Consider the following 18,228-nt stretch of genomic DNA (forward strand, 5'->3'; position numbering starts at 1 on the left):
TCTCCTGTGGATTGTATTTCCAGCAGATGTCTGGTAAGTTGAAGTCCCCCACAAGAACAAGGGCTAGCCATTGTGAGACTTCTCCCAGCTGCTCACAGAACATTTCGTCTGCCTCTTCATCCTGGCTGGGTGGTCTATAACAGACTCCCACCACGATATCTGCCTTGATGGCCTTCCCCCTGATTCTTACCCATAAACACTCAAGCCTATCCTCACCATCATCAAGCTCTAGACAGACCAAACACTCCCTAACGTACGGGGCTACCCCACCGCCTCTCCTTCCTTGCCTATCCCTTCTGAAGAGTTTATAGCCATCCATTGCAGCACTCCAGTTGTGTGAGTCATCCCACCATGTTTCCGTGATTGCAACTATATCATAGCTCTCCAGCTGCACAACGGCTTCCAGCTCCTCCTCCTTGTTGCCCCCATGCTGCATGCATTGGTGTAGATGCACTTCAGTTGGGCTATTGATCCCGCCACCTTTTTGCGGGGAGAAGCCCTAATTCCTCCGTGACCATTCTCAGGCGCTTCCGTGGTTTCTAACACATCAAGAACCCTTGCGTCTTTGCTGCCGCATGGATCTCCATCCCCTACCTCCATTGAGACGGCAGACTGAAGGACCTCGCTAGCACACCGTCCCTCAAATATTGGCGTGCTGCCCCCAGGCTTAGCTCTAGCGAGCCTGGTTTCATCCCCTTCCCCCTTCAAATCTAGGTTAAAGCTCTTTCAATGAGCCCTGCTAACTCCTGTACAAAGATCCTTTTCCCCCTTTGAGGCAGGTGTACCCCGTCTGTCACCAGCAGGTCTGGTGTCGTGTAGACCGATCCATGATCAAAAACCCCAAAATACTGCCGGTGACACCGGGCTCGGAGCCCAGATATTGACTGCTGGCTCCTCCTGTTTCTTCCCTCATCATTTCCTGCAACTAGAAGGATAGAGGAGCACACTACTTGTGCTGCTGATCCCTTAACCAGTCGTCCCAAGGTCCTGACGTCTCTCTTGATTGCCCTCGGGCTTCTTGTTGCAACCTCATCGTTCTTGTGTTGCCATTTTAGGTTCTAGCAATGAAATACGGCTTGAATACCTCGGGCTTCTTGTTGCAACCTCATCGTTCTTGTGTTGCCATTTTAGGTTCTAGCAATGAAATACGGCTTGAATATTTATCTCTCCATATGTTAACAGTATAGTCAGCTTTGGAGTAAGACCAGTATCTGCTCTAGTGGAGAATCCGCAGGGATTTCCTCGGCATCACATTTATCTGCTCTCACACGAAGTGTTGGCTGCGCTGCCTTCTTTCCAATACTGAGTTAGGTCCTCCTTGGTCATACCTTTGTCTGGTGTAAATCTGTTGTTACAGGAGTGCCGGTACAGCCTGCTGAGGGTCCTGCTGAGGATCACTACCGTTACGGCTGTTCTCCCGCACCCAAGAGCTGATCTGCCAGCATGCATCAAAGCGAGATGCTTTTTCTGGAGGAGGGGCCGTATCAGTCTAATTGGGCTGGAAAGCAGCATCCTTTCCAGAGCTTAATAAAAATTAAAAAGAGAACCAACTTATTGCTGCCTCCAGGATTGGAAATCGGGGAAATAGTTCTCACTTGAGCTGAAATTAGTTGAGCAGAGCACATTATAGTTATATATACTCAGGTATTTGTACATGTGCACATGCTTGTTTGTATTCCACTATTAGGAAGAAAAATAACAGTATTTCCCACTAATGCATTTGACAGTCTAAGACAACATCTCATTGTTACTGAGCAACTTTGAATGGTGGTGAGCTCTTCCAAATTAACCCCTTTGGGTGTCTTTACTGTTAGAAAACAGGCAGAAGTTCATTCAACTGGTCTGCCTTTGGACAAGTGGTATCAGCTGGCTGTCTTGCTGCTCACCTATAGAGACGTATGAATCTTCTGTCTTGTGGGATCTTTCCTGATGTTGCTTTTATGTCTCTCTGGCCAGAGGGTGAGGAAGAGGAAGAGGATGAAGAGGAGGAGGAAGAAGAAGAGGAGGAAGAGGAAGATGAGGAGGACAAAGACATAGATTCGATGGATGAAAGCATGGAGGGTGACACTGAGCTGCCAGGTTTCACGCTTCCAGGCGAGACCTCTCAGGAGCCCATAGCTGGCCTGGAAAACCCTGTGGCCCAGCTGGCTGGGGTGTCCTACCAGGTTCCCGACACCATCGAGTGGGAGCAGCAGAACCAGGGTCTGGGTAAGAGAAAAAGCCCCTTCTTCTTTTACCCTTACAGAGGACATCTCCTGCTCTTGACTTTGCATGGGACAGCCCCTCGTGCCAGGGAGTCTCACGGGTTGGCTCTCAAGCTAAACACAGAGCAGGTTCATTTCCGAGGAAACTCCATTCCCCAGTGACAACTGGTTGAACTGGGATGGGTCCCAGGCAGCGTGACCTGAGTTTTCATTTTGGGGAGAGCTGCTCTGAATACTCCAGACCTGCTCCTTCATTCCCAGAGCTTAGTGTTGTCCTGCTCTGAGGGTGGGCAAATAAATACTTCTCAGGTGAGGGGAAATTTCAGATTGAGTTTGCATCGGGTCTGATATCTCCCTGTCCCACTAACTCTTGCTTGAAAAACAGTGTATTGGCTGGTTTCCATGTCAGATCTGTTTCACGTGTCCTGTTATCCCATCAGGCTGGACAGGAGCTGGCGGGGGGGGGGAATAATTATAAGTGATTGTGATTTGTGATTGGCTTTGGCAAGCTGGATTAAAGAGGTACATGACAGTGCTTGGAGGAAAAGCGTGTAAGAAGCATAGGGTTATGATGGGAGTCGCATCAGCAGCTTTGTGTTCACATCTTACTCATTTCCTTGGTGCAGGATCTTTGTGGTGCCTCGAGAGAAAACGTGAGAGGAGCAGCATATTTTCTGCACTCAGGGGTGCAATGGGCTGGCTTGGTGAGCTCTGTACGACTGCTAGCAGTAGTGAGAAGGTAGCATTAAGCTGCTGGCCATCTAAAGCTATTTGCCTGGTTCAGGACCGTAAGTACCAGGATGGATGGCTTGGCAGAGCTTTGCCTCTGAATCAGTCAATCCTGGCTGAGGGTGCCAGTGCTTCGTAAAGTGTTCAAGAGAGGCAGCATTTTGCAAACTCCAAGGTGTGTCCCCACACACCAGGCATCACGTTGTGCAGCATGGAGGAAGATGGCACTGATATCTCTTCAGGGATCTTGGTACATTTAACCGTCCCAGCTAGGGTGGCTGATGCAACGTCATCTGGCTTGGGTCTCTGGAGGGCTCTGATGGGAGCCCTGTTCCCAGAACAGGGTGCAAGGCAACACTTAGTTTGTCCAGAAGGGTGCCTAGAATCTGCTGAAGATGCTGTTGTATGTGACATAGGCTGTTGCCATGAACTTTGGGGCTACGGAGGAGGTTGTTCTGCATAAGGCATCAGGTGCATCTCTCTTTGTAGCTGATGCAGGTCTGAACTGGAGTCACGGCTGCGTTTCCAGCCCTACCATCTTCGCTGCTGGAGGAAGAGGCTCAGGGTAGGAGACACCTATCAGATGCGTTGGTAAATGAGGCAGGTGAGAAAGCAGCGACCAGAGGCTGAAGCTGTCCCTGGTGTGCAGTAAACCTCTCTGGCTGGAGAGGCTGTAGTAATCGTGCACAGAAAATAAGCAGGCCTGGGCTATGAAACAATATGTAGCTTTAACACTCCTTGTGTAATAGCATCTGTTACGAGGTCCCTTTGCCCTAGTCAGAGCCATGCTGGAGAATGCACTTTGCAGTATCTCTTCCGGAGATCTGCTTCTGAACATATGGGCCCAGTTCAGTTTCTGGTATTTAATATTGCATCATCCTGCAGCCTTCATCATCCACCACCTTCTCTGTTTCTTAGAACTTGGAAAGGCCACCTTTCCAAAATTTCAGACGTGGAATAAATTGACTGTGTGGCAAAAGGCGGGATTTTTCTCCCTAACTTATGTTTTATTGACCCTCATGCAAATTGGAGGAGCCCTTGTGAAGTCTGTCAAGGTAAGTCAGCTGCCGAGTCTGGGCACCTGAAGGACGGAGCAGACGTAAATTTCTGCATTCTCTGGAAGTGCCTGGCTGAGTTAATGTGTCACCAGAGCCAAACGGTTTGGATTGCCTTTTATTTTTAAGCTATTGCAGTCTGTGCAAGCAGCCGTGAGGGAGAGGATGAGGCTGTGGCTGAGCTGAGTTCATCTTTAGGAGTTAGATGGAACTTCTGTGCAGTGGTGTTGCAGGCGAGAAAAGAGGGGATGCGGTGGGATCAGTCTCTCTGCTTGTGACTCACCCCTCTTATTCCACGAGGTAAACATGTAAAGAGCCATTTATTCTTTTTCTGTCTAGACGACCTTAATGGCTCTTTGATATCGCTTCCTTCCCCATCTACAATGTGCTGATGCCCACAATGCTCCTAAGAGGAAGGGAAATTATTCACCAGACTCACCGTGAAGGGCTTGTAAAGCTTTAGATCTGCTGGGCGTGCACATGGACTATTTCTCTTTGAAACCCTTTTTCTCTAAGTGCTTTTCATCTAAAGCTACCTCTTTGAAATCCATTTCCTTTAAGTGCTTTTCTTCTAAAGCTAAAATTAACTTGACTTTAATTTTAAGATGGCTTCGTAACTGCTGGACGTCCCCAGATGCGGTCCCTGGAGGGGGGAGCTGCAGTTCTGAATGCAGCTGGGTCAGGGGCATTGTGCTCCCACCTGCCTCAGCCCATGGTGTGTGTCTTTGTGCATCCTGGGGAAGAGTTCTACGCTTCCCTCCCTTCACCAAATAGTGCTGAGATGTGAAGAATTTCCCATCTTGTGTGAGTGAAATATGGTTTAGACGGGGAAGTTGTTCTGCTTGACGTGGGATATGGCACAGGAAAGGAAGACTTGAAGAAAGATAACAGTACCCAACAGTGTACAAGATGAGGGTACGCCATCTAAGCACCAAACTTTTACAGTTGGCATTTTCCATCTTCAAAATACTTTGCACATAGGTCCTTCTGCTGGGAATGCATCTGTCCTCTGGCCTTCAGAATTTTGACATTTAACGCTAAAATCTGTGGTACAGAAGAGCCCAGAAGTATTGGAGTAGCTATTCTCAGGCCAGTTATTATTGCGTTTGCTTGGTCTGATGGCTGACACACTGCAGATCCCTAGAGAATGAGTAACTTGATCCACAAACAGCTTGGCAGAGCAAGAGACAGTTTAAATTTTTGTAGTGGTCAAAGAGAAAGCGCTGGAGAAACAGAATCATTAAAAATGTCAATTCTGGGAAGTCAGATGTTCCTACATTAACTCCAGCTGAGCAAAAGCAATTTATATGCACCAGTAATGAGGCTGTCAGTTTTACAGTCCATCAGCTGACTCTCTAACCAGTAATATTTAGACAAAAAGTAAAGCAGAAGATGATGTCATCTGTGCCTTTATAAAATAGAATTTGATCCTCCAAAAGCGGTTCTGATGGCCTGCAGCTCTGGAGAAGGGAAGTCTGAATACGCTTTGGGATCTCTCTTGGTGTCCTGTTCAAATGCTTTATCTTCAGAGGTTGCCAGTGAAGGACACGGCAGTACTTTGGGACCTCTCTGCATTGTGTGTGAGATGGCTTTGACCTTTGTCTACCTGTTTCATGATTTGTATGTAGGTGGTGGGTGGTAGGCGAACACTAACTGTTTGGAGAGCATCAGAGGGGCAGGAAACTTGGGCTCTCTGGGAATGAATAAAAATACATAATTTTTCCCTGCTACCTCTTTTGTGATTAAGTGTTTATGCGTTACAAGGAGAACTGCAGTTGGTTTAGATGGGTTCAAACCTAGTGAACAGTTTCTGGGTCCTTTAGTTATTCCTCATGAATGTTAAAGTAGATGGTCTTTGTTGTACACCTCCATGGAGATCAAGGCCCTCTACTTCTTGGTGGTGGCTACTGTGACTATGCTCTTCTCCCACTTAGGAGTATTTATTCTCCCAGTGTCTGTGAGAATCCTTATTTTACAAACCATGAGCCAAGACATAGCAACTTAGCTTGAACTGCTGTGGGAACTTTGTGGTAGAGCATGAAAATGTCCCCAGGCTCCCAAGCTATTTGTTAATGCTTGCCTATCGTCCATGTCCCAAGATGAAGAACTCCTGCTATCCATAGTAAGGTAGCAGCAGGAGGTCTAGGGCATATTACTAAGCCTTTAATTTTGCTGCTTTGGAGCATGCAGTAGATTGCTTCGTGCATTCAAAACGTATGGAGTTGTTTGGAGTGCCAATGACATTTTCATCTTGAGGCATATAGGGTCATGACATTTTGAATATATGGCTCAAGTTGTCTAAGCAGAGGTTGTTATGGTGGACTTTGGTTCTTTAAGACATTGACCGAAACCACCAGTTGCTTATCCTAGGCCACCACTGATATGAGATAACAGCAGTAAACAGAAGAGAGACTGATTTGAACCGTAAACCTTAACAGAGGAAACTCCATTGTTACGCTCAAAATCTTGTTTTAGGGCCAAAGAGGAGGCACACCTCATATTTTTATAAAACCAAGAATTTATTGCTAATACAATTGAAATCTTAAGGGTCTAATCATTATTAGTCCAGATCTAATTATTAAAAGAAAAGAAATAATAATGCAGTTAGGATTGTTACACACATACTTAGTTTCTGTGCTTTATCCTGGTGTTAGGCTTGTCCTTCCCTTGCTTCTGTGGGTCCTAAGGTTGGTGGTTTCATTCAGGGGTTTGTGGTGAATTTATTAGGGTGGGTCATCAACATCTGGAGTTCCTTGCCAGGAGGAATACAATGTTCATGTTGAAGGTTTCTTCTTTCTCACTTCAGGGTCCACTTGAAGTCATTTTTGTATGTTTGCTAGCATGCTTTTGCACCTTGCTCTTTCTTCATTGATCTGCAGTTCCATATTACATCTGAATTTACTATATATGGTGGCTTTTATGTACGTTAGATGCTATTGTTTGTTCTCTTGTTTACCCTGAACCCATTTTTGTCCAGATCTGCATTTCTTTAACTGGCTGTTGCTGTGTTGTTTAGATCCACCTGTTTATGGCAATGGCAATACCATACTACGGGGCTACGTGATTATGCTGCAGCTTGTAAGAAGTCACCCGAATTGCCTGGTTCCACAGCATTCATTATAGGTTTCCATCTACCCATGGAAGTATTGTACACAGTGGAGTTTGGACCATCCCTGTAGATAGGAATTAAAGATAAGAAAAAAATAAAATAGCAGTTTAGAAAGAAGTTACGAAGTGTGACAATGTAATTCTCAAGATGTAGTTTCCAAGATACGTACCATGTCTGCGTTTCATGTATTTTTGTGTGTAGGATCTTAGTTCTTACAGTAATGGAAGGTCATATAACTCTCACTTAGGCAATGACAAGGCACTTGCATAATAAACACACTTCTGGAATGTGATTTTTTTTTTTAATGGATCAAAAATATTTGCAACTTTGAGTAGTTACTTACAGCGAAAATAGCTCTAGCTGTATTGCAGATCTGTGGTTGTGGTTGCAAATTATACTGCATAAACCATCTAACGGATGCCACTGGTTAATGATGGTAAGGCAGAGTAGCAGAGGCAGAGTAGTGGAAGATGATGAATATTTGAAATGTCATTTTTACAGGAAGCTCGGATTAATGCTTTTATGGGCAAAAATAACCACCATTAGGAAGACAGAAGCTGAGACTCAGAAGTTAGTAGTATGTTCTTTAATTGCCGCCCAAAATGGATCTATTTTAAGTACTCTTAGAGCTCTCGTTATTGGAACATCAGAGTGCCTTTTAATCTTTAATGCATTTATCTTCTTAATTACCCTGGAAAGGGTATCCATGTTTTACAGGTGGTAGGCAAAAGCAGAGACAGGCCAAGTGACCCCACCGGTTTCATGAGGGAGCCTTTAGCAGAGTAGGGATTTGAACGAGGTGAATTAAATTAGTGCTTGGGCATTTCCTTTCTCTCGCTGGAGGAAGGATGTGCGCACCTGCATTTCTCCCTGGAAAAGGTGCAAAGGATCACACAAAAAGTCACCATCCCAACAGAAGGGACTGAGTCTGTAGAAATCCCAGGTGAGAGAGGCTGGCAGGAGCCAGGATCAGGAGCGGAGCCAGCAAATTTTTCTTCCCAACTTGTTTGAAGTGCAGCTGCCTGCAGCAATCCTGCCCTCCGTAGCCTTGCCCCGTACGTGTTTATGGGAGTTTTGTTGCACAAAGTGTTGGCCACGTGAGGTCTGTGTTCCAGACGGCTGCAGACTGAAATGAGCAGTCTCAGAAATACAGATTATTATTTTCCCTGTCTTTCTGGGTGCTCCAAATAATTTATACAGTTCCATATGTTCCTTGCTAGCTCCCCTTCCCTCTCCCAAGCAGTAATAAAGCTCCCATCATCAATCTGTGCCTAACTCAAGTTTCTGTTCCTCGTGAGAGATGTGTACTCTGGAATGACTTCTTTTTCAACTGTTTTAAGAGATTGTTCATGGTTGCGTCTTAATCCTGGAGCAGACTCATATTTAATCAGGTTTGCCTTGTCAAAGGAAATTTTGCATCCACATACCTGTAAACAATAACGATCCTCTCTGCCAGCTCGGTGCGAACTACGCTATTGTAACAACAGAGCAGCTCCCAGGAGGGAACAATTCACATCGGAGACGGCTTTTTCTTTTCATCAAATTTTATCCCAAGGTGTTTTGGGGACTGTGTCTCTTTCCCCTCTTTAATATTGCTTCTTTCTTTGACCTGACTTGCTCCTACTTCTGCTCTGAAGACAGCTGAGATAACGAGCCTTGCAGACCAGTCCTGCACACGCTCTGCAGCATGGTGCTCAGTGGCGTGGTGAGAAGCAGCCCTATACCTTGCGCTGGGACCTTGGACAATGGGACCTTCCAGGAGATGCAAAACTTGGACAAGTCTGAGCCCTGTGGTCCTGACCTACCACCCTGTTCTTCCCTTTTTCCATCCAGCACAAGACTGCCATGCCCTCGCGAACGAGGCCCGTGCGTTTTAAATGGGAGAAGCTGACAGTGTGTCTGTTCTGCTGTGAACTGGGATGAGGAGTTTCCAGCCACGGAGCATGAACCACTAATGGGTTGGAGCCACGTCCTTCCTCTTGGAAGCACCTCAACTCTTGTCCTCGAAGCAGAAATCAAGACCAAGAGAAAGGAATAGAGATGAGTAAAACAGAAGATTGGAGGGTGTTCTGGTGATTCCCAGCTCTGAAAGCAATCAGCTATCAGAAAGAGGTGAAATAAAGCTGTTGCTTGCGATAAAAAAATGTGTGTGCTTGCAATTTATCATAAGGAAGGGGAGGACAGCAGAGGCCTTTCTACACGGAAACCTCCAGCAGGAAACTTGGGCTGATATTTTAGCCTGATGTTTTTGGTGGAGTATATCGAGACACAGCAGCACTACAACATCCTCAGGTACATTACTTTGAAGCAGCAGCCCTTCCACAAGGTTTATGCATCTAGTTAAACCTGTGTCAGAGGAAGACTGGCTAAGCCCATTTGTTACCAGCCTTTAAGTGCTGCCTCCAGGAGCTGGAGGCGGATTTAGAGGCGTTTGCTCAGGTTTGGCTCTGCCTTCTCTCTCCCTGCCTGCGAAGAAGATGGGATCCCCTCAGCAAGGTGTTAAACTGGAGTTACTGGCTGTTGCTGGGGGGAATGAAGAGGTCCTGTCCATCCACAGCATTTCTGCCTCTTTTTCTTCAGTTTGGAGTGAGGCGATGTGAAGCCACGGAGAAATTGTCTGCGGGTTTGTAGGAGGAGAGAGGGGACATTGGTCACCATGGCTGACATGGTCAGTATGAGAGGTCCCAGCTGAGGTCTGGCTGACCGGGGGACGTTTCTAATGGATGATGGGAGGCATGGATGATCCCAAGCCTGAAGGCTGCTGTCACTCCTGCTTGCTCTAGTCCTCACTACCCTGCCATGCAAAAATCTCCTGAAATACCAGCAAGGAGGGAGCAACGGCTTCTGTGGTGGAAACAGCTGTCTCCCCAGCCTGGGGCAGGGGAGCCTTGGGTGATGTTTGTGTGCGGAGAGCGTTAGGGAAGCTTTGCTGAAGGGAACCGACGTCTGGACCACTGGTCGCCTACAATTTGCCTGAGGGGAGCCTTGGGTGATGTTTGTGTGTGGAGAGTGTTAGGGAAGCTGAAGGGAACCGACATCTGGACCACTGGTCGCCTACAATTTGCCTGGTGGCAGACCATAGCTGAGCAAATTCATCCTTTTTCGGCTTGCTGGGGAGCACGGAAAGGCAGCCTGCAGCAGCGCTAAGCTCCTGGGCTTTCCCAGCACAGGAGGACTCCTTCTAACAGGCCTGCACCTCCAGTTGCTCTTGTTGGCCCAAGAAGGCAAAGTTGGAAAACTCAAGCACATAGCTGAGCGTTTTTGACCTTCTCCGGCTGTCTGGCTCTACCCATCCGTTTGCTACAGCCTTTGGAGTTAGGAAGTGTCTACCTCAGAGCACGGCTTGGCATTTGCTGCTCTAAGTAATTTATCTTGTTTTTTCGCCTGGATTAAAGGATAGGGTCCATTAGCCTGTGCAGAGCTCCGTGCTGCAAAGGCTGGACTGCATCTGCTAACCAAGCACCATCTGGGTTTCTGCACAGAGCGGTGAGGCAGGCATCCTTCTAGACTGTCAGCTGCCCTGGCACTGTCTGTCTGTCCCCTTGTCTGTCAGCCCTACTGTAATGTAAATCGTAGTGTCTTTGCTGTCTTTCTAATCTGCAGTAATCCTTTTTTTCCCCGTGTCTGCAACTTCAGTGTATGCGTGTATCACATCTCAGTGTGCTTTGCCTCTTCTTCTATCCTTCAGTTTATATGTGTCAGAAAACTTGACTCCGTTTAGACAGAGGAGATGGTTTTCAGCCCTCTCTCCCTTTGGATTTTAGTAATCACTTAGCTTGATTGAAGAACACAGGCAGGGCAGTAGCTTTCCCTGGGTGAGAGTTATTAATTATTCCTTTCTGTGCTAGTCTGGGTGGCTTTTGCCTTGTAAAAAGAGACTTGTCCTTATGTTGGAGAAATCACATTTATTTTCTAATAGTGATCTATACTACAATGCAAAAGATCTGTCTGTTTTCATGACATTTCATCCCTCCAAAAAAAAAATGGAGAGAGGGAATGCAAAGGTTCATCGGCCTTGAATTGCCTCTGTCCTTCTGGGGATTTGCGTCAGAGGCTGATCTTTTGGGTTAAAATGTTGGCTCCGTTGCAGAGCCGATAAGAGAAAAATAGAGGAAGAGAGCTCATTGCGACAAGTAGCAGAGAGAGAGAGGGTGATTTATTGAGAAGATGGTTTTAAAATATTCCTTTCTAATGAGACTGTAGATACATTTTCTCTCTGCTTGGGCAGTGCAAACCACAAATGACTGATGCTAAACCTACCTCCCCTCTGGTGTTTGCTCAAATTAAGACCACTTGAGGATCAAAGGAGATCCAGGTTCCTTCCTGGAAGGATGCTTTCTTGATACACATATAAATCCTGCCCTGCCTGAGTTAGGAACGTGTATTGGAAATAAGTAAATTGCTTAGATTTTGACTGACAATAAAATAATTACCTCAAACCTCCAGCAATTGTTGTTTTGCAAAAATGCTGGGTATCAGCATTAATCACAGAGAGGAGTCGATACGGTGAGAATTACTAGAGGCTTTTTCTTTCTTTTTTTTTTTTTGCCTTGTTTTTGAAGAACTCTAATCACAGCCTCATCTAAGCCTGAGATATAATAAAGGGTTTCAACAAGGCTGTGCCCCGATAGCTTATAATTTATTTTAATATACCGGCAGCACCATCTGTGCTTGAGGCTTTATTAATGTGAAGCAAGGCCAAGAGTTTCTCCAGTTTTATTCCTGTTCTAGGTTGCTTTTCCCCACATCCCCCCGTTTCCCTCTGACCGCTCAGGCTGACTTGCTCGCTCAGGCTTTTGCACAATCCAGTTTTGCAGTAGTGGGTGCTGAGGCTTGTGCTTGTTTTTAGCAAGGGGCTCGATGCAATCGCTGGGGCTGAGCTCTGTCCTCCTGGCCACCCGTTCTGCAGCCACAGTGTGTGTCCCCGGGGGACCCCCCCGTTTTGTTTAGCATTGTCACGTGCTGCACTCCTGTCACTATCCCCGTAAGCTGGACGTGCTGTTGCATCCATCATACCAGCTTATGGATGCCCATGCCGAGGCGATCCAGATGCTCCTCCGAGGTCCCCATCAGGAACCCAGCCCTGGCACACGTGGCATCGTGATGGCCTTTCTGCGCTTTTAACGCATGTGCAAGTTGAGCTGGCATTTCTGTTTGCACGCTTGAGGACAGGTCTAATTGCCAGTGGAGGACTTCAAAGGGCCCTCGATGGCCTCTCTCTCCCCATACCACCCTGTCGACCTGCCATAGGATTGCCCCCCTTGAGTGGCCCTGATTTTGTTTGCTTTCAACACAGCTGTCCCAAAATGCAGACTTGAGTGCATGCTTTGGTTCAGGATTGAGGAGAGATCTTGGCATCTGCCCTTCCAGTCCAGGCAGAAGCCGTTTCTTCCTGTGAGTAAGCCTTGGGGGGGCAGTTGCTTTGCCCTGCTCATTCTGGCTTTCCTTGCAACTGTCCATAAGCAAGTTTTAGAAAATTATAAGATAGGATTGAATATAGATATCCTGTCAGGAAAATACCTTCCTCTTGGGTTTTGCTGTTTTTTGTTTCTGTAAGAACTGGTTAAATACAGTCTCTTTCTATTTTTCGGTTGTAGGGAGTGTTGGGTAGAGGGTTGAGTATAGTATTGAACTGAATGAATAGCCTCGATGAAGCAATGCTTTCTGGTTATATGTTCTCTCCTGTAGCGAGAACGTGTTCCTGTGAGTGCTGTTTATGAAGTCTAGATTTTATTAAGTGCAAATAGTATGCTATCGATTTAGAAGATGGTTTGGGGTTTAGCGGGCAAGGATATAGTCCTCCAATAGACATCTACTGCCTGTAAGTGTGTACCGCTGTGTAATATCTAGGCTGGAGGTGGGTTTCTTTGCCAGACAAAATGCAGCTGCATACTTCTGTACCCTTCGCTGTCTTTGTTGTTGCCAGCAAATGTGTTCCTGATTGCAAGCCTTCCTGGGAGACTCATGCGGTCTTGTGCCTTAGGCTTATGTCAAGTTACGGAGCATCAGCTGAAGCACGGTAGCTGCTTGTGCGTGTGGGCGACCTCAAGGTGACGTGCCATCGCCTGGTCACAGAGAGACGAGCTGAACTAGGTCAGAGCACCTTACGTTTCCTGTCGGTTGGGAATGTGCCTGTGGCTGGTCCGTGTGGCTCAGGTATTTTGCGATGACCTCTTAAGTCACAGTTTGCGGTGACTCCGTGGTGAGTCAGCCCTCTTCAGCCACACGTTGCATGCGCCAGCACAATTGCAGCATGGAGCAGGAGAGACAGAGAGTTAATTTAACTTCTACTAGACAGAGGCAAGCCAGGAGGACTTTTTGCGAAGGTGCATATCTTAATGGAGCAGATAAAGTCAGAATCCCAGCTAGCAAAACTGAGCATCATTCTGGTGAGTGCTCCGGTGGAGGCTCTGGTCCCACAGCCTTGGAGCTGCTGTAGCTGTGAAGACTCTTCTCTGGGACTGTGTACCATTTTGCTTCACGCTTAGCAGGGCTGCGTCACTGGCCCCTCGTCTTTGACTTCAAACTTTGCATCCTGACAAGCTCAGAGCAAAAGCTACAGTGGTTAAATTTGGCCCAGGTTTCATGTCTCAAACCATGCTAGATCACCTCTGTGCAAGAGGAGGTACTGGCCTGGCTGCAGGTGGGCTTGGACAGCACTGAGCACACAAATGCCTTCAGGGGCAGAGTGGGGTTTGGGATGCATCTGCACGGCTCCTTCCCAGGGCGCTGCAGGGGATCCCGTCCCTGGGGATGTCTCCCAGAGCTGTCACTGTAGCCAGTGGGAGCTCCTGGGACAGTGCATGAACATGGACCGGCACAGGTGCTGCGACGACATCCCTCCAAACCAGAGCTGGCAGCCCTGAATCTGAGTCATCTGCTGTAGGGAAGGTGTGTTTCAACGGTACTAATTGACAGCAGCAATGACTGGTTATTAAGGCTTGATTAGTCACTACTGTGTGGGCTCTGAAGATGAATATGTGGGTTTAAAAAACAGTGGGACTCTTAATTCTTAATATATTCTGAATCTGCTTCAAGTTTCTGCCAACAGTGACACTGGATATATTATATAGCGTGGGCGGGCAGGAGAGTCCCCTTGTCCTCACCGCCCCGGGATGAGCCAGGAGAGGTCTGCAGCTACCCGGAGTGCTGCTGAGGGTGTTGGAGTCTCTCCTCATGGCCTGCTGGCTCAGTTGCTTTTGTGCTTTCCTCTGTTCTGCAGTGCTTAAAACCAGACTTTACTAATAGGGTTCCCAGGTTAGTACTGGACTCATCCTACCCTGCCCCAGGTAGTGATGGGTGGGTGTTAACACTCAGAGTAAATATCCCTGCTGAGTCATGGAAGAAAATAGGATTTTCTTCCTGGGTGAGTAGGAAAGCATAGATAATGTTTCTGAAAGAGATCCTGGAGAAAATCCTAGGGACAGTCAAGTTCCAAGGGGAAATTTAAGCTGAGAGTTATTTTTATTGCTAGTCCTGTCACCATAACAGAGTGAGTTTGGATGGTGATCTAGGGAGTCTGTTGGCAAAGAGTAGAAATTAAAGCAAATCCTCTGCTCCAAATCCTTCTGAGAGGAAGGGGAGGATGATACGTTAGGAACAGTGGTCTGGTGGGATGTAGGGGAACAAAGGAGCAGAGAGAAAAATAACAACCATTATTTTGACCCTAAATGCTCAGTGCTGTTCTGTCCACCTGGAAAAGGATACAGCAGAGCTGGAAAAGGTATGTGGAAGAAGGAGGATAACCAAAGAATAACCAAAAGGATAAAATAACAAGAATAACCAGAGGATAAATGGGATTCTGTGCGGGGAATGACTACAGACCTTGACCGAGGTGGGTAAAATCAGAAGGGGTGTTGAGCAGGGCAACAGCGAGTGACTGTCCCCTGATACCAGACCCGGGGAGCGCCACGTGCAACAGGCAGGAGGAGGCAGGTTCATAACAAATCAGGGGAGATGTCACTCGGTGCGTCGCTAACCGTGGAAGAACGCCTATCCACAGGATGCTGAGGATGCCCATAGTTTGTGCGTTTGCTTTTCCATTTGGGTAGGCAATTTCACAGAGGAAAAATCCATCCCGGTCTTTCAAATGCAGAAACCCTGTATCTGGCTCCGTGGGTCTCTGAGCCACAGAGCACCGGGTGCCCGGAGGGTGTGAAAGGGGAGTGTCGTTGTGTGATCATCCCATTCATAAGCTTTTCCTAGACGGATGCTGTTGGCCACTGTCAGCCTCGCTAAGCCAGCCAGACCTTTGGTCTGACCTAGACTGGCTGTAAGCAGAGCCTGGTCTCCTCATCTGTTTAATTACTGGCAGTGCTGCTTTTTTCTTATGTGTCCTTGTTCAAATCACTTACCCATCCTGTGCCTCAGTCCTGGTATTCATAGACGGGTTCTGGTGGTTTATTCGTTTAGGTTCTTTTGGGCAGATACTCTTTACGTGTTTGTAGAGCATTTATCACATGAGTGTGTCATCTCAGATGGGCTTTCAGCTGTTGCAGTAATAGAAATAATTAACAAGAAATTCCTTCTCTTCCTCCCTGTATTATATTTTGCTCATAAACAAAATGTTGACAGCTGCTCAGACAAAAATACCTATTGAAGCCTGCTAAAGAGGAAAGCTGTGACCCCTGGATCAGCAGTAAATTGCCGCAGGCTGGAGAGTGAAGCAGGGAAGTATCAACTGTATGTTTGCCCTACATTTAGGCTTTTCTGAAGCCTTTTTGAAGGCATTTGCCTTCAGAGATGGGATGCGGGGCTAAGCTGATACAGTACAGCCATTCTTAAATTCTCTTCCTTCAGCACAAGCTTCCCCTCACAGCCCTTAACCTTATGCCAGGGACAGAAACCCCAGAAACCATCCGGTTTCACGCACCAGCAGGGAGATGTGACTCAGTAAGTCAAGGTGCCTTCCAAGGTGCTTATCTGAGCAGTGTTTTTCAGGTTCACCAGATTCCACATAAAACATTTTTATGCTGAAATCAGAGATGTGACCCTGTTGATAATTTAGCTCAGGGACCAAAGACATGCAGCTGAGTACAGACATCAGTGTAAGTCTATGTCATCCCCTTCCCCTGCTGAGGACTCTGCACATTTTCTTTTGCGGCCGGTCTGCCCTGCAGTTGTTGTCGCTGTTGGGCTGTTAATTTCCCGCTTGCAGCACAGGCAGGATCTTATCTCAAGTCCTCAGTGCAGAAAAGCTGGTGCAATAGCATAGAAAGTAATGGCATTTTCAGCAAGGCACCAGATAGGTTTGCTCTGCTCTGTTTCGCAGGGTCTTGTTTGCTGTTCACAGATACTGGAATGGAAATTTTCTTGTATGCACAAATTGGCTGTGGATTCCCAAAGCCACCTGGGTTATGGGTCTAACAGCTCATATGGAAATGCGTGGTTTATTGCTCCTTTGGCTTTGGTAGATCTGTTTGTTATCTCTTAGAAATGGACTTTGAAAATTAAACTTAAGCTCCTGTTTCCCTTCGAGTTCAAGTAAATGTGGACAAACAGCATTTCTCAGTCAAGGGACAGATTTATAAATCAGGAGATAAATCAGGATGTTGTGATGAACTGGTTTGAGTCAACAGTTCATCTGGTCCGTCGATCAAACTCCTAACTAGGCTTGATCAGTAATTGCCTAAATCTGTCAACCGATTCACAACAGTATAGGATAAGGCCAGTAATTTATCTTTCATGTTTAGGACTACATTTTGGAAGTACTCTGCAGTTTCACTGTTTTTTGTACCTACAAAGAATTGCAGATTTTAGGTGGCCCGTAGAGGTTTTGTTTGTGCTGTGGAAAAGGCAGCCCTTCCCCAGGGAATTCCCTGGGCAGAATATTCGCAGTTATAAACTAAAAAAACCTGCAGCTTATTCAGGCACAGCGCTTTCCTGACCAATGGACTGTGATACTTTCGAAACAGCCAAAAGAAACTTCTCGTTCCCAACCTGTTCTTGGCTTTGTGTATTTCTAAAATACACTGTTGGACAACAATTTCCTTCTCAGGGAAGGCTATTAACATTGCCTTTGAGATTAGAGCTTGCTTACTGACTTGTTTGCAGGTTTTGCAAGACCTGTTGGAAGATAAGCAACCAGCCCCCTGCTTGAAGTCTGATGAAATGCCTGTGTCTTTCTCCAGGCTAATTACTTTTAGCACGTAACATGGAGATTTATCTGCACACTGGGAAATATAAAATCCTGGCAAAGGTCTCTAAATATTTCATCGTGCCTTCTCCTGCTGCTGCTTCTTGTCTTGTTGCATCCCCTTACCTTGTGGGTGACGCTGTGTCCTACAAACCTTCCAGACTGGAGGTGACAGTCGCCTGCGGTGAGTTTGGATAAAGATCTCCCATCTCCCCATTTGTTTGGGGTGCGAATGAGTCTCTGTGTGATGAAGTGTGTAGCCTGATGCATCCCATCGTCTGACAAGAACCTGGAGGTCTCAGGAGGAGTGGCTGCCCCACAACTGGGCATGGGCCTTGAGGGAGGCTCCCTTTGAGCTCTGACCCTGTTGCATGTCTCACCTGGTGGGCATGAAGCAGCTGGTCAGTACGGGGTGAATGACTCCTGCCTGGTGCATCAGGCCACGGAGGAGGAGAGAGCCTGTAGCATGGATCTCCTGACACGTAAGGGTCAAGTCATGTTGGGGAGGTGGTCATCAAGAAGAAAACAGGTTGTGTATGGTTGGAAAGCCTTTACACGTTGTGGTGGGTTGACCCTGGCTGGACGCCAGGGGCCCACCAAAGCCGCTCTATCACTCCCCCCCCGAACTGGACAGGGGAGAGAAAATATAATGAAAGGCTGTGGGTCGAGATAAGGACAGGGAGATCACTCAGCAGTTGCCGTCACGGGCAAAACAGACTTGACTTGCGGAAATTAGTTTAATTTATTACCCATGAAAATCAGAGTAGGATAATGAGAAAATAAAAACTAAATCTTAAAACACCTTCCCCCCACCCCTCCATTCTTCCCGGGCTCAACTTCACTCCCCAATTCTCTACCTCCTCCCCTCCAGTGGTGCAGGGGGACGGGGAATGGGGGTTGTGGTCAGTTGTTCACACGTTGTCTCTGCCGCTCCTTCCTCCTCAGGGGGAGGACTCCTCACACTCTTCCCCTGCTCCAGCGTGGGGTCCCTCCCAC

General features: G+C 47.0%; 1 protein-coding gene across 1 annotated transcript in view; it reads left to right on the plus strand.

Moving 5' to 3' along the window:
• The window catches only part of CUNH14orf37 (chromosome unknown C14orf37 homolog), a 72,806-nt gene that overhangs the window by 27,199 nt on the left and 27,379 nt on the right, over nt 1–18,228 (plus strand). Inside the window, exon 5 of the mRNA XM_009289827.2 lies at nt 1,957–2,208. Within this exon, the coding sequence (XP_009288102.2) occupies nt 1,957–2,208 (252 nt within the window). The remainder of the gene's footprint in view (nt 1–1,956; nt 2,209–18,228) is intronic.

This window comes from Aptenodytes forsteri, unplaced genomic scaffold (assembly GCF_000699145.1).
Source record: "Aptenodytes forsteri isolate BGI_AS27 unplaced genomic scaffold, ASM69914v1 Scaffold76, whole genome shotgun sequence".
Classification (NCBI taxonomy): Eukaryota; Metazoa; Chordata; class Aves; order Sphenisciformes; family Spheniscidae; genus Aptenodytes; species Aptenodytes forsteri.